Source organism: Zea mays, chromosome 2 (assembly GCF_902167145.1).
Source record: "Zea mays cultivar B73 chromosome 2, Zm-B73-REFERENCE-NAM-5.0, whole genome shotgun sequence".
Lineage (NCBI taxonomy): Eukaryota > Viridiplantae > Streptophyta > Magnoliopsida > Poales > Poaceae > Zea > Zea mays.
The window spans coordinates 174,022,166-174,037,361 of NC_050097.1; the positions used below are offsets into that span (position 1 = coordinate 174,022,166).

At 54.0% G+C, this 15,196-nt stretch overlaps 1 protein-coding gene across 1 annotated transcript; it reads left to right on the forward strand.

The window, feature by feature from the left end:
* Positions 1 to 265: 265 nt before the first annotated feature.
* Positions 266 to 3,996, forward strand: LOC100280346 (Ankyrin repeat family protein). The gene is made up of 3 exons (NM_001153272.1): positions 266 to 529; positions 621 to 2,368; positions 3,460 to 3,996. The coding sequence occupies exons 2-3, from the start codon at positions 737 to 739 to the stop codon at positions 3,799 to 3,801; spliced, it is 1,974 nt and encodes a 657-aa protein (NP_001146744.1). The 5' UTR covers positions 266 to 529; positions 621 to 736; the 3' UTR covers positions 3,802 to 3,996.
* The last annotated feature ends 11,200 nt before the right edge of the window (positions 3,997 to 15,196 follow it).

Below are 15,196 nucleotides of genomic sequence, written 5' to 3' on the forward strand. Positions count from 1 at the left end.
ATAAAATCCAAAACAATAAAAAAACGCCAATTGATTAGCGATCAATTAGCGGCGTGATTTTATTTTGTAGAGACGGGCAGAATCGCATACCGAAACGGTTCTCCACGACTCCACTCCTCCCTTTTTGTACAAATGACCCCAAGAAATTTATAGAGAGAGAGAGAAACAAGAGGGGGAGAAGTGGAGAAGAAAACAAAAGTTCTTCCCTCTTCCAAATCCGCGTATTGCGCACTTTTCAATCTCTCATCACATCGCCCCGTTGCAAGGCTGCTTCTGCCTTCTGGTGTCTCTCTCGCTTTCCCTCTCTAGATTCCAATACTTTCCCCTGTTCCTGGGCAAGCCCATCGTGACGGGAGGGCGGGAGACGCTGCCCAGTCTACTCTAGCCTGGGTTTGGAGAGAGATGGGCAGATGAGGGTGGGAGTGGGAGTAATACAACAGAGCCAAACCGAGGGAGGAGAGAGAGGGCCAGAGAACACAAAGAGGCAAGGCAAGGAAGCAGGGACAGACTCCAAGATTGGGGGCGACTGGTAGGCAAGAAAGGAAGCTCTTCTTTTTCGAGTATCACTGGGCGATTGATTTCCGCCGCCATCCTTTCCGCTCAATTCTTAGCTGCCGCAGATAAGAGCGAGGAGCAGAGGCGCTGTTTTCTCTCTCCGATTCCCTCAGCTTCCTGTGGCGTGGTGGGGTGTGTGGCGACGAAGGGAGGCTCGCCGGGGCGCGGACGGACGCCCGCGATGGCCGGCGTCGACGTTGCCAGGCACGCGCACAGCCCGGCGCACCACGCCGTGGCGGCGCGGGACCACGTCGCGCTGCGCCGCGTGCTGGAAGCGCTCCCGCCGGCCCGCCGGCCCGAGGAGATCCGGACGGAGGCGGACTCCGTCGCCGAGGAGGCCCGCGCCGAGGCCGTCTCGGCGGTCATCGACCGCCGCGACGTGCCAGGGCGGGAGACGCCGCTCCACCTCGCCGTGCGCCTTTGTGACGCCACGGCGACCGAGATGCTCATGGCGGCCGGCGCCGACTGGAGCCTGCAGAACGAGCAGGGCTGGAGCGCACTGCAGGAGGCCATCTGCGCGCGCGAGGAGGCTCTGGCGCGCGTCATCGTGCGCCACTACCAGCCCCTCGCCTGGGCCAAGTGGTGCCGCCGCCTGCCCCGCGTCGTCGCCGCCATGCGCCGGATGCGGGACTTCTACATGGAGATCACCTTCCACTTCGAGAGCTCTGTCATCCCATTCATTTCCCGCGTCGCCCCCTCCGACACCTACAGGGTATGGAAGCGCGGCGCCAACCTCCGCGCCGACATGACCCTCGCCGGTTTCGATGGCTTCAAGATCCAACGCTCCGACCAGACCATACTCTTCCTCGGGGAAGGGTCGGAGGATGGAAAGGTGCCGCCTGGTTCACTGTGCATGATCAACCACAAGGACAAGGAGATTATGAACGCGCTCGAGGGGGCAGGCGCCCCGGCCTCGGAGGCAGAGGTCCAGCAGGAGGTCGCTGCAATGTCACAGACCAACATCTTCCGTCCGGGGATCGACGTCACCCAAGCGGTGCTGCTCCCACAGCTCACATGGCGGCGGCAGGAACGGACAGAGGCCGTTGGCCCGTGGAAGGCCAAGGTGTATGACATGAATCATGTGCTGGTCAGTGTCAAGTCAAGGAGGGTCCCGGGAGCGATGACGGATGAGGAATTCTTCTCATCTAGCAACGACAATGATACAGAGAGCGAGGGGTTTGACGATGTTCTGACAGAGGAGGAGAAGAAACAGCTGGAGGCTGCGCTAAAAATGGATTCTCCGGATGCCGGTGGAGAAGACCAGTCGGACTCATTTGCTGGCCCTCGACATAGTTGCTTTGAGCCAAGGGAGAGGGAGATACCCATCGAGGGCATGAGTGTTTCTGGAAATGTGGAGAGTAAGCATGACAAGAAAGGTTGGTTCAGTAATTGGGGAAAGAGAGCTCAAGTTAGCAAGCCAGAAAGGGTGAAGAAGATGGCACCTCCAAGGAGCTCGCTCTGTGTAGATGAGAAGGTGAGTGACCTCCTCTTTGAATCACCCTCAAATGCACAAACAAGACCAGGAAGGCATTCAGTAGATGTAGTCAGAGCAGATGACAACAGAAGGATCAGGGAAAGGGATAGTAGGAGGTATGTTCCTTCTGCAGAGAATGGGCATAGGCGCAAAGAAGGTTCCAAAGAAAGTGAGTATAAAAAAGGCCTAAGGCCGGTTCTCTGGCTCTCTCCAAATTTCCCTCTGCGGACTGAGGAACTGCTGCCGTTGCTTGATATTCTTGCAAACAAGGTGAAGGCAATTCGTCGTTTGAGGGATCTACTTACAACAAAACTCCCTCCAGATACATTTCCTGTCAAGGTATGATCTGATACATGTTTCAAGATGCAATGCCTTCTGTACAGAGCTTGTCCCTCTATTATGCGTGCTATGTTAATTCTCCTTGATTGTTTCATATCTAGTTTAACGCTCAATTATGTGTCAGTTTCTGTAGTTAGAAAATCATCACTACATAGATTATTTACCCTGCATGCTTGAAGACATGAGCTTATTTCACAACTACTATCTGACAGTAGTCAACATATTTATACATTTGTAGTTATCTAAATAGCTGTGCTGCAGTTGTAGATAATTATTGACCTAGTTCTTCTGTTTCATGAATCCGATAATTTCTGTCCGTGTGGACACATTGAAATTATACTGTTGATACATAATTCATAGCACATAAAGTGTTCTTTTGGGTGTTTGATTGGTTGCACAGCTTGTATGAAACGTGTTCTTAGTCTAAAATTGGTTCTGGCTGTTGAACTTTTTTTTGTATCATGTCTTGTACTCTTGTGCAAGAAAACAACAATGATATGAAACAAATAACCATGTAGCTTGCAGTCTCTATTGTAGTAGACTATTGAACTAGGTAGCAAGGTAGATCTTATACAATCAGAGTTTCTCTACTAGCTAGATATTTATGTTACCGAATCTTTGTAATATCATATTTTGGGTATTTGGAGAATCCTTTTTTTGTGTGTTTGTTACTGATCAAACGCAGATCAATTACCACATGTATTGATGCTAAAAATTGTTTTAGGGATACCCTTTTTCATATATTCATATCCTGTTCTGATAGATGCCCACTTCTTACCGAGTTAATGTGGCTCTCTCTACCACTGGAGTAGGCAATGGCTACTAGTTAATGATTTCGTATTGTATCCTCATACTATTAGTTTTATGCTTTGAAAGGAGTCGGCTTTCAGATCTTCTTAGCAATGAATATCACAGAATATATACCCTTTTCAGCTTAAGACTGAGCCATACTTTGTATGGTTGACAAACTGACATTTTTATCAATATTTATGGGAAATGTTTGCTGCGAATTGGTTGCTGATTTTATCAATTCTTAGCTCCAATATTGTAACAGTGATTGTGTAACTTAGTAATGAATTTTCTCCCCTCAGGTTGCCATCCCAGTCGTGCCTACGATCAGAGTGCTTGTGACATTCACGAAATTCGAGGAGCTACAGCCGCTAGAGGAGTTCGGCACACCACCTTCAAGCCCTGACAAAAGCAAGAGCCCAGCAGTGCAGCCTCCTTCGAGCTCCTGGATTCAATGGATCAAGGCGCCTTATTACCGCCAGATGAACTTGTCTACGGCGCCAGGCCCGAGCAGCCGCGTGGAGGACATCCACCACCAGGACCCGTTCGCCATCCCTTCGGATTACGTGTGGACCACACCCGAGGAGAAGAAAAAGAAGACACAGGAAAACAAGAACAGGTCCAAGAAAGGCAGGAACGGGTGATAGAGCATTGGTGGGATGGGATCTAACAGGAGGGACGAGTGGAAGGGAAGGTTTGGAGATTTCGGCTGTGCTGGTCTGAGTCTGACGTCGAATATTGGGAAGCGACCGCTTGTCTTCTTTTTTATTTGTGTTAACGGATTTGCTGCCAACATTCTTTCGTTTAACCCAAATCGTTTCGGTCCTGATTACTGTTGCAATCTGTTGGTAGATTTTGAGATGTGGTGGCTTCTATACAACCAGTGATGCACATCCCTATCTCCTCCGTAGTGTCTAGGTACATCGCATTTCTTTGTTCCTGCATCTCCAATAGTTGCCAAAATGCATTCTATATTTCGGTTTAGAAGAATATTAACAAAAACCCTGCTCCCCCAACACACCATCACCATTCAAATCCAATGGTCTAGCTTATTTTGGATCATCCCTCACTCATCAATCACGCCTATACCCGCGATCCCCTCACAGGCCACTGACTCCTCGTTATCCTACACATTGCCGCCCCTCCAACACACCACCACCATCCCCACCCGTAGCCATCTCCCCCAACCACCGGGCTTCTATCGTCCTCCGCCACCGTCGCCACAATAGGAGCATCTTGAAGTTAGAGATGCTCTGGTTGCTGTCTTAGTCGAACAGCAACGACATGTCGCGGAGAGCGAGGAGGTGCCAGAGGATCGAATTGCCGGGGCCATGAGGTAGGGTGGCGTCTATGCAAGAGGGTTTCACGTCTCGGTGCGTCGGTGCGCCAGGCGGGCTCGATGTAGGTGACAACAAGGACTGCGAGCGGCGGATCGGCGGTGGTGAGGAGCGCGAGGCGGTCGTGGAGCAGTGCGAGCGGGCACATGAGGTCCTCTCATCTCAACGGTTGGGTGGGGTGTGTGACAAACAAGTGAAGGATGGCTAGGATGGAGGCGCGTCAGAAGCGGAGCCGAGAATGGGTCGGAGGGGGAGCGAGGGCTAGGGAGAGTGCTTGCGTGAGGGAGAAGAGTAGCGGGTGGATGACAGGAAAATTACTAGTAAGAAGAAATTGGCTGGAGGTGGCCACATGACGGGCAACGAGCAGGGAGAGCCTAGCCGTCGACCCAGGGAGGAAGCTGTGGGGTTGCGCTCGCCTCTAAGACCGTGTCTAGCAGTTTACTAGCTGAGTGCCTGTGCGTTGCAACGGTAATATATAATACCAGTATACTACGATAACTTATATATAAAATGTGTGTTATATTGTTATGAGAAAATGTTTCATAATCAATTTGTGATCCTAGTTATACATAAATTTTGTTATTTTAATCTAGTTGTTTCACCACTACATTGCAACCATGAGTATCATGCAGACTTCGATATATGCCACGATTTGTATGGTCTCATCATTGGAGAGCATGTTCCATATATGCTGGAAGAAATTTCCTCGTACATCGTTAGTCATCAGACACGCACCACCATACGTTCTTGCTTAAACAAAAAGGTAAATGTGTGTGTTTGCAAAGAGAATTAAAGGCAGGTCGGCTCAAAAGCTACCCTGACGGTGGCGAGGATGACGAACTGGTCACTGTTGTCGATCCTCCTCTGTGTCACCTCCGACGCTAAGATGACGCCACAATCCTCGATATAGTAGTCGTCGAACGCGCGCGACATGACGAGTACCGATGACTCTGGGTTGGGCTGCCAAACGAAGTGTACCCCGGGCTTATCAGCGAGGTAGTACCCCTGGCCGTTGCACCACCAGATGCGCTACTCCACTACATACATCATGTTCGAGGACACTCACACAACGTCAGCAACGTCCATCGTCCCAGCGCACAAGAATTCATGTCCGGTCAGTAGCGACTTACGTGGTAGGTTGGGCTTCAGGTGGACGATGAGCTAGACGACGTGATGGCGTCGTCGTCGGATGCGGTGTCCAGAACAACCCGAGAGTCGTCGATGTTGGCGACAACCATGAGGCCTCCCTGCTTAACGATGGACAACGCGGTGCAGCTGCTCTGGACCGCGTCCAAGTGGTGGCTTCGCGGGAGCTTGTCGTACACAGCGGAGCATGCGACCACGTAGGACTGCTTCTAGAGGTCAAACTGACAATCGCCAAGCTTCTTCTCGTCATCGATGAGCGACGCCAACGTGAGTGCCTCTTGCTCATGGTGTTTGTTCGGGGTTTCAAGTAAGAAACATGGATTCATGCTTGGCGTTGGTTTATGAAAATGACTCAGAAGTCTGATCTATGGAAAAAATATTACGGAGAAAAATGTCACGCATGCAAAAAAAGAATTTAAGTATAATACATTATTCAAAGAAAAGAAATTGCATGCAAAGCTCTTCTTTAAATAATATTACCTCCATCCAAAAATCTAATTCAAGAATATCGGTGATACTTATCTACTACTACGTATTGTGCAAGGGTAGCAAGTGAGCTTGGTGAGAGATGTAGTAGATGTGTTTCCTGTCATAGATATAGACATAAACACATATGTGGTGTAGTGGTAGCTACTCTTGGCCTTTGCTTAAGAGGTCACGGGTTCAAATCCCCTTGAGGACATGTGCTTTTTTTAATTTTAGCTAGACGTGGGCTGTACGGGGGAATGAGAATGGGAATGAGCTAGACATGGGAACGGGAATGACAGAAGAGGAATGGTGGCACAACACGGGAATGGCCGACTACTTTTGCAGCCTTAATAGTAGTAGAGATTTATATGGTAGTGTTTTTTTAATTTTAGCTAGACGTGGGCTGTACGGGGGAATGAGAATGGGAATGAGCTAGACATGAGAACGGGAATGACAGAACAGGAATGGTGGCACAACACGGGAATGGCCGACTACTCTTGCAGCCTTAATAGTAGTAGAGATTTATATGGTAGAATATATTGTTCGCAGAATGGAGTTTAAATATAACCTTCTAGAGTCAATTTTAAACGCGAAAGGAGACAAAACACCGGAAAAAAATTGCTGAGACTGTCCACACTACACCCTAGTACCCTATATTTATCCTTCTTTATAAAAAACAGATATATGTGAAGGTTATAAAGGATACGTCTTCTCTTTTTACTCTTTTTTTTGCATTTAGGGCCTGTTTGGTTCGTGGCTAACTATGCCACACTTTGCCTAAGGTTAGTCGTTCAAATTGAAGAACTAACCTTAGGCAGAAAAGTTAGGCAAAGTGTGGCAAGTGAGGCTGCGATCCAAACATGCCCTTAATCCACTCGGCCTGCCTACACGGTGTAATAAATAAGAGGTAAACGACAATTTTATTTTAAAATCAAGAAGGTAATCACAAAATTTTTAAAAAATATATAAAATCATTATTAAAATATAGAGTAGAGGCAAAAATATAAAAAATTCTAGTAATGTTCTTAAGTTATGCAATTATTTGTAAGGTGAAAACGGGTCGGGTATCAGATAAAGATAGTACAAACATCTATGTTTTTTGGATATGGGGTCGGATGCTTTTATATTCGAACAGAAACGATTAGTATCCGGATAATACAACTTCGGATTCGAGGTTGATTCGGAGCAAGAACTACCCGGTAAATACCTCGATATATTCATATTCATTTTGTTTCTAATTATCTGTATCCAATCCTGAATCCGATTAAAATACATTAGTGTAGAATACAGGATGATCTACTATTCGTCCGTATATATCCCGTTTTCATTCCTAATTATTTGCTTAGTTTGTATTCATATTACATTCATGTTGTTTTTCCATTTTCGCGTTTGAAATCATTGACCGTCTTGGCTCCTAATTACACTTATGTTGCAGATTATAATGACTTTGACTGCTCCTTAGAAGAATATAATTTTTGTTTTTAGAAAACATATAATTTTAAGTTTAGTCAAAATCATATGAATAAATAATAATTATTATTGTACAGAATAAATAGCATTAATTAAATATAAATATGTTTTATAATAAATCTTTTTATGACATAATGGATAGTAATATTCACTATAAATCTAATTAAATTTAAATTATTTTAACTACTTTAACCGACACAAATAGCATAGTTGAGATGTCCATTCTAGGGCTGGGCATTCAGTTTTTTTGGAACTTCGGTTCGGTTTTTCGGTTTTAAAAAACTTTGGGTTTTCAAATATTAGAAACCGATCGTTTTCTAGAAAATGAAAAACCAATAAGTTCGGTTTCGGGTTTTTTGGGTAAAAATCGAATACCAAACTTGTCGGGAACCATAATTAGGGGTACCCCCAAGACTCCTAATCTCAGCTGGTAACCCCCATCAGCACAAAGCTGCAAAGACCTGATGGGTGCGATTAAGTCAAGGCTCGGTCCACTCAAGGGACACGATCTCGCCTCGCCCGAGCCCAGCCTCGGGCAAGGGCAGCCGACCCCGGAGGATTTACGTCTCGCCCGAGGGCCCCCTCAAGCAACGGACACACCTTCGGCTCGCCCGAGGCCCAGCCTTCGCCAAGAAGCAACCTTGGCCAAATCGCCACACCGACCGACCGTATCGCAGGAGCATTTAATGCAAGGATGGCCTGACACCTTATCCTGACTCGCGCTTGTCAGTCGACAGAGCCGAAGTGACCGCAGTCACTTCGCCGCTCCACTGACCGACCTGACAAGGAGACAGCGCCGCCTGCACCACTCCGCCTTCTGTGCCACTCGACAGAGTGAGGCTGACAGCAGCCAAGTCCGGCCTCGGACGCCATAGGAAGCTCCGCCTCGCCCGACCCCAGGGCTCGGACTCGGCCTTGGCCCCGGAAGACGACGAACTCCGCCTCGCCCGACCCCAGGGCTCGGACTCGGCCTCGGCCCCGGAAGACGACGAACTCCGCCTCGCCCGACCCCAGGGCTCGGACTCGGCCTCGGCCCCGGAAGACGACGAACTCCGCCTCGCCCGACCCCAGGGCTCGGCCCTGGCCTCAGCTGACGGTCTCCGCCTCGCCCGACCCAGGGGCTCGGACTCGACCTCGACCTCAGAAGACAGACTCGACCTCGACCTCGGAGGAGCCTCCTCCTCGCCCGACCCAGGGCTCGGACCGACCACGTCGCAGGAGGGGCCATCATTGCCCTACCCCTAGCTAGCTCTGGCTACGGGGAACAAGACCGGCGTCCCATCTGGCTCGCCCCGGCAAAGCAAATAATGATGGCGCCCCGCGTGATCCATGACGACGGCGGCTCTCAGCCCCCTTACGGAAGTAAGGAGACGTCAGCAAGGACTCGACAGCCCCGACAACTGTCCTTCCGCCAGGCTCCAGCGCTGCTCCGACGGCCACGACATCTCATGAACAGGGTGCCAAAACCTCTCTGGCTGCCACGATGGCATGTACTTATGGCACTAGCTCCTCTCTGCTAGACACGTTAGCACATCGCTACATCTCCCATTGTACACCTGGACCCTCTCCTTACGCCAATAAAAGGAAGGTCCAGGGCCCTCTTACAGAGGGTTGGCCGCGCGGGGAGGACGGGACGGCGCGTGCAGGCCTCTCGCTCCCTCCCACGCGGACGCTTGTAACCCCCTACTGCAAGCGCACCCGACCTGGGCGCGGGACAAACATGAAGGCCATGGGTTTCCCCTTTTTATGCCTGACTCCCTTCGGTTTTCCCCCCTTCGCGCTCCGTCTCGCGCCGACCCATCTGGGCTGGGGCACGCGGCGATAATTTACTCGTCGGTCCAGGGACCCCCCGGGGTCGAAACGCCGACAGTTGGCGCGCCAGGTAGGGGCCTGCTGCGTGTTGACGAACAGCTTCCCGTCAAGCTCCAGATGGGTAGTCTCCAGCAACCTTTCCAGCCCGGGACGGTGCTCCGTTTCGGGAGTCTTGAGTTCATGTCCCTCAACGGCAGCTACAACATGATACTCCTTCCCCCGCCGCGCGACAACGACAATGGCGGCCGACAACCCGCCCGCCGGCGGCGGAATCGACGACGTCTTCCCCACGTGGCGGAAGAACAACATTCGGGTTTGTCCCGTCGCCTCCCCCGCCGACGGAGGAGGAGGCGGGGCAACCAAGGCCAAGCAGGAGGCGGCACCTCGTCGGCTGTCGAGCGAGTCGACGGCGCCGGCGCCCCAACGGGGGACACGTCGGGCATCGACCTCGCGTCTGAGATGAAGACGAGCGCCGTTTCCCCGCAACACGCCAACTCCAAGCAGACGGACGACGCCAACACGCTCGCAAAGGACTTGCTGGGCGTCACCCCCATACCTGAGACGACGGTGCAGTCTGCCCCTGACGTGACTTTGTCACCGCCCGTCGACCAAGAGGTACCGACCGATTCCCATCTCGTGCCTTTTGGATTCAGCCTCGACCCACCAAGCGACTTCGCTTCGGTGGACGCTTTCATAGAGGCAAGTCCAAACCCTCCGGCGTACGGTATGCGGTCACCCTGGGACCGGCTGACAGCCGTCTCGACCTACGGGCCCTCGGGTTCCGAGGAAGATGATAAGCCCGACTTTTGTTGGGATTTCTCCGGACTTGGTAACCCAGTGCCATGCGGGACTTCATGACCGCATGCGACTACTGCCTTTCCGATTGTTCTGACGGTAGCCACAGCTTCGGCGACGAGGGCTGCGGCCCGAGTCGTGAATGTTTCCACGTCAATCTAGGGGTCCCGGCGAAGGCAACCATCTTGGTATACCGGAAAACGGTGATCCCCCTAGGCCTGCGCCTCGCGTTGACATCCTTCGGGAGCTAGTTGTGGTCCAAGTCCCTACGGGGGGTCAGGACGCACAGCTCAAGCAAATCCGCGAGATGCAGGCCAGGCTCGACGAGGGAGCAGGAACACTTGAGCCGTTCCGCCGGGACATCGGGCAGGAATGGGCAGGCCAACCTCCGGCCGGAGAAGCGCGTCATCTACCCTAGGGCATCCAGCACCGCATCGCCGACGATGTCAGGGCAAGGCCGCCACCGGCTTCTAGTGGGGTCGGCCAGAACCTGGCTGCAGCGGCAATACTTCTCCGCGCGATGCCAGAGCCATCAACCACCGAGGGGCGGCGTATCCAGGGAGAGCTCAAGAATCTCCTGGAGGATGCCGCGGTCCGACGGGCCGAAAGCTCTGCCTCCCGAAGGCAGGGCTACCCCTCGGAGCATCGCGCCGCGACTTCCTGATTCATGCGGGAAGCCTCGGTCCACACCGCGCGCACGCGCAACACAGCGCCTGTGGCCCCGGGTCGCCTCGGCAACGAGCACCATCACCGCAACCGTCGAGCCCACCTCGATGAGAAGGTGCGCCGAGGCTACCACCCCAGGCGTGGGGGACGCTACGACAGCGGGGAGGATCGGGGTCCCTCGCCGGAACCACCCGGTCCGCAGGCTTTCAGCCGGGCCATACGACGGGCGCCGTTCCCGACCCGGTTCTGAACCCCGACTACTATCACAAAGTACTCAGGGGAGACGAGGTCGGAACTATGGCTCGCGAACTACCGGCTGGCCTGCCACCTAGGTGGAACGAACGATGACAACCTCATCATCCGTAACCTCCCCCTGTTCCTCTCCGACACCGCTCGAGCCTGGCTGGAGCATTTGCCTCCGGAGCAGATCTCCAACTGGGACGACCTGGTCCAAGCCTTCGCCGGCAACTTCTAGGGCACGTATGTGCGCCCTGGGAACTCCTGGGATCTCCGAAGCTGCCGCCAGCAGCCGGGAGAGTCTCTCCGGAACTACATCCGGCGATTCTCGAAGCAGCGCACCGAGCTGCCCAACATCACCGACTCGGATGTCATCGGCGCGTTCCTCGCCGGCACCACCTGCCGCGACCTGGTGAGCAAGCTCGGTCACAAGACCCCCACCAGGGCGAGTGAGCTGATGGACATCGCCACCAAGTTCGCCTCTGGCCAGGAGGCGGTTGAGGCCATCTTCCGGAAGGACAAGCAGCCCTAGGGCCGCCAGCCGGAAGATGTCCCCGAGGCGTCCACTCAGCGCGGCACCAAGAAGAAAGGCAAGAAGAAGTCGCAAGCGAAACGTGACGCCGCCGACGCGGACCTTGTCGCCGCCGCTGAGTACAAGAACCCTCGGAAACCTCCCGGAGGCGCCAATCTCTTCGACAAGATGCTCAAAGAGCCGTGCCCCTATCATCAGGGGCCCGTCAAGCACACCCTTGAGGAATGCGCCATGCTTCGGCGCCACTTTCATAAGGTCGGGCCACCTGCGGAAGGTGGCAGGGCCCACGACGATGATAAGAAGGAGGATCGCAAGGCAGGAGAGTTCCCCGAGGTCCACGACTGCTTCATGATCTACGGCAGGCAAGTGGCGAACGCCTCGGCTCGGCACCGGAAGCAAGAGCATCGGGAGGTCTGCTCGGTAAAGGTGGCGGCGCCAGTCTACCTAGACTGGTCCGACAAGCCCATCACCTTCGACCAGGGCGACCACTCCGACCAGGGCGACCACTCCGACCGCGTGCCGAGTCCGGGGAAATACCCGCCCGTTGTCGACCCCGTCATCGGCAACGCCAGGCTCACCAAGGTCCTCATGGACGGAGGCAGCAGCCTCAACATCATCTACGCCGAGACCCTTAGGCTCCTGCGGGTCGATCTATCCTCGGTCCGGGCGGGCGCGACGCCTTTTCACGGGATCATCCCCGGGAAACGCATCCAGCCCCTCGGACAACTCGATCTACCCGTCTGCTTTGGGACTCCCTCCAACTTCCGAAGGGAAACCCTCACGTTCGAGGTGGTCGGGTTCCGAGGAACCTACCATGCAGTGCTGGGGAGGCCATGCTACGCCAAGTTCATGGTCGTCCCCAACTACACCTACCTCAAGCTCAAGATGCCGGGCCCCAATGGGGTCATCACCGTCGGCCCCACGTACCGACACGCGTACGAATGCGATGTGGAGTGCGTGGAGTACGCCGAGGCCCTTGCCAAATCCGAGGCCCTCATCGCCGACCTGGAAAGCCTCTCCAAGGAGGCGCCAGACGTGAAGCGCCATGCCGGCAACTTCGAGCCAGCGGAGACGGTTAAGTCCGTCCCTCTCGACCCCAACAACGACGCCTCCAAGCAGATCCGGATCGGATCCGAGCTCGATCCCAAATAGGAAGCAGTGCTCGTCGACTTTCTCCGTGCAAACGCCGACGTTTTCGCGTGGAGTCCCTCGGACATGCCCGACATACCGAGGGATGTCGCCGAGCACTCGCTAGATATCCGAGCTGGAGCCCGACCCATGAAGCAGACTCTGTGCCGATTCGACGAAGAAAAGCGCAGAGCCATAGGCGAGGAGATCCACAAGCTAATGGTGGCGGGGTTCATCAAAGAGGTATTCCATCCCGAATGGCTCGCCAACCCTGTGCTTGTGAGAAAGAAAGGAGAGAAATGGCGGATGTGTGTAGACTACACTGGTCTAAACAAAGCATGTCCAAAAGTTCCCTACCCTCTGCCTCGCATCGATCAAATCGTGGATTCCACTGCTGGGTGCGAAACCCTGTCTTTCCTCGATGCCTACTCAGGGTATCACCAAATCGGGATGAAAGAGTCTGACCAGCTCGCGACTTCTTTCATCACACCTTTCGGCATGTACTGCTATGTTACCATGCCGTTTGGTTTGAGGAATGCGGGTGCGACATACCAAAGGTGCATGAACCACGTGTTTGGCGAACACATTGGTCGAACAGTCGAGGCTTACATCGATGACATCGTAGTCAAGATGAGGAAAGCCTCTAACCTCCTTTCCGACCTTGAAGCGACATTCCGTTGTCTCAAGGCGAAAGGCGTAAAACTCAATCCTGAGAAGTGCGTCTTCGGAGTCCCCCGAGGCATGCTCTTGGGGTTCATCGTCTCCGAGCGAGGCATCGAGGCCAACCCGGAGAAAATCGCGGCCATCACCAACATGGGGCCCATCAAGGACTTGAAAGGCGTACAGAGGGTCATGGGATGCCTTGCGGCTCTGAGCCGTTTCATCTCGCGCCTCGGCGAAAGAGGCCTACCTCTGTACCGCCTCTTAAGAAAGGTTGAGTGCTTCACTTGGACCCCTGAGGCCAAGGAAGCCCTCGGGAACCTGAAGGCGCTCCTCACGAGCGCGCCTATCTTGGTGCCCCCCGCTGCTGGAGAAGCCCTCTTGATCTACGTCGCCGCTACCACTCAGGTGGTCAGCGCCGCGATCGTGGTTGAGAGACGAGAAGAGGGGCATGCATTGCCCGTCCAGAGGCCAGTCTACTTCATCAGTGAGGTACTGTCCGAGACCAAGATCCGCTACCCACAAATTCAGAAGCTGCTGTACGCGGTGATCCTGACGCGACGGAAGTTGCGAGACTACTTCGAGTCTCATCCGGTGACTGTGGTGTCATCCTTCCCCCTGGGGGAGATCATCCAGTGCCGAGAGGCCTCGGGTAGGATTGCAAAGTGGGCAGTGGAAATCATGGGCGAGACAATCTCGTTCGCCCCTCGGAAGGCCATCAAGTCCCAAGTCTTAGCGGACTTTGTGGCTGAATGGGTCGATACCCAGCTCCCGACAGCTCCAATCCAACCGGAACTCTGGACCATGTTTTTCGACGGGTCGTTGATGAAGACAGGGGCAGGCGCGGGCCTGCTCTTCACCTCGTCCCTCGGGAAGCACCTACGCTACGTGCTACGCCTCCACTTCCCGACGTCCAACAATGTGGCCGAGTACGAGGCTCTGGTCAACGGGTTGCGCATCACCATCGAGCTAGGGGTCCGACGCCTCGACGCTCGCGGTGACTCGCAGCTCGTCATTGACCAAGTCATGAAGAACTCCCACTGCCGTGACCCGAAGATGGAAACCTACTGCGATAAGGTTCGGCGCCTGGAGGACAAGTTCTACGGGCTTGAGCTCAACCACATCGCCCGACGATACAATGAGACTGCGGACGAGCTGGCTAAGATAGCCTCGGGGCGGACAATGGTTCCCCCGGACGTCTTCTCTCGAGACCTGCATCGACCCTCCGTCAAGACCGACGACGCGCCCAAGCCCGAGAAGGCCTCGGCTCAGCCCGAGGCACCCTCGGCCCAGCCCGAGGCACCCTCGGCCCCCAAGGGTGAGGCACTGCGCGTCGAGGAGGAGCGGAGCAAGGTCACGCCTAATCGAAACTGGCAGACCCCGTACCTGCAATATCTCCACCGAGGAGAGCTACCCCTCGACCGAGCCGAAGCTCGGCGGTTGGCGTGGCGCGCCAAGTCGTTCGTCTTGCTGGGGGATGGGAAGGAGCTCTACCACCGCAGCCCCTCAGGCATCGTCCAGCGATGCATATCCATCGCCGAAGGCTAGGAGCTCTTACAAGAAATACACTCGGGGGCTTGCGGTCATCACGCGACGCCCCGAGCCCTTGTTGGAAACGCCTTCCGACAAGGTTTCTACTGGCCGACCGCGGTGGCCGACGCCACTAGAATTGTCCGCACCTGCCAGGGGTGTCAATTCTACGCAAGGCAGACCCACCTGCCCGCTCAGGCTCTGCAGACGATACCCATCACCTGGTCGTTTGCTCTGTGGGGTCTGGACCTCGTTGGC

Excerpts from the sequence above, each read along its gene's own strand:
- LOC100280346 (NM_001153272.1), top strand. The coding sequence starts at position 737 with ATGGCCGGCGTCGACGTTGCCAGGCACGCGCACAGCCCGGCGCACCAC. Across the intron at positions 2,369-3,459 it reads CAGATACATTTCCTGTCAAG|GTTGCCATCCCAGTCGTGCC; the intron begins GTATGATCTGAT and ends TTCTCCCCTCAG.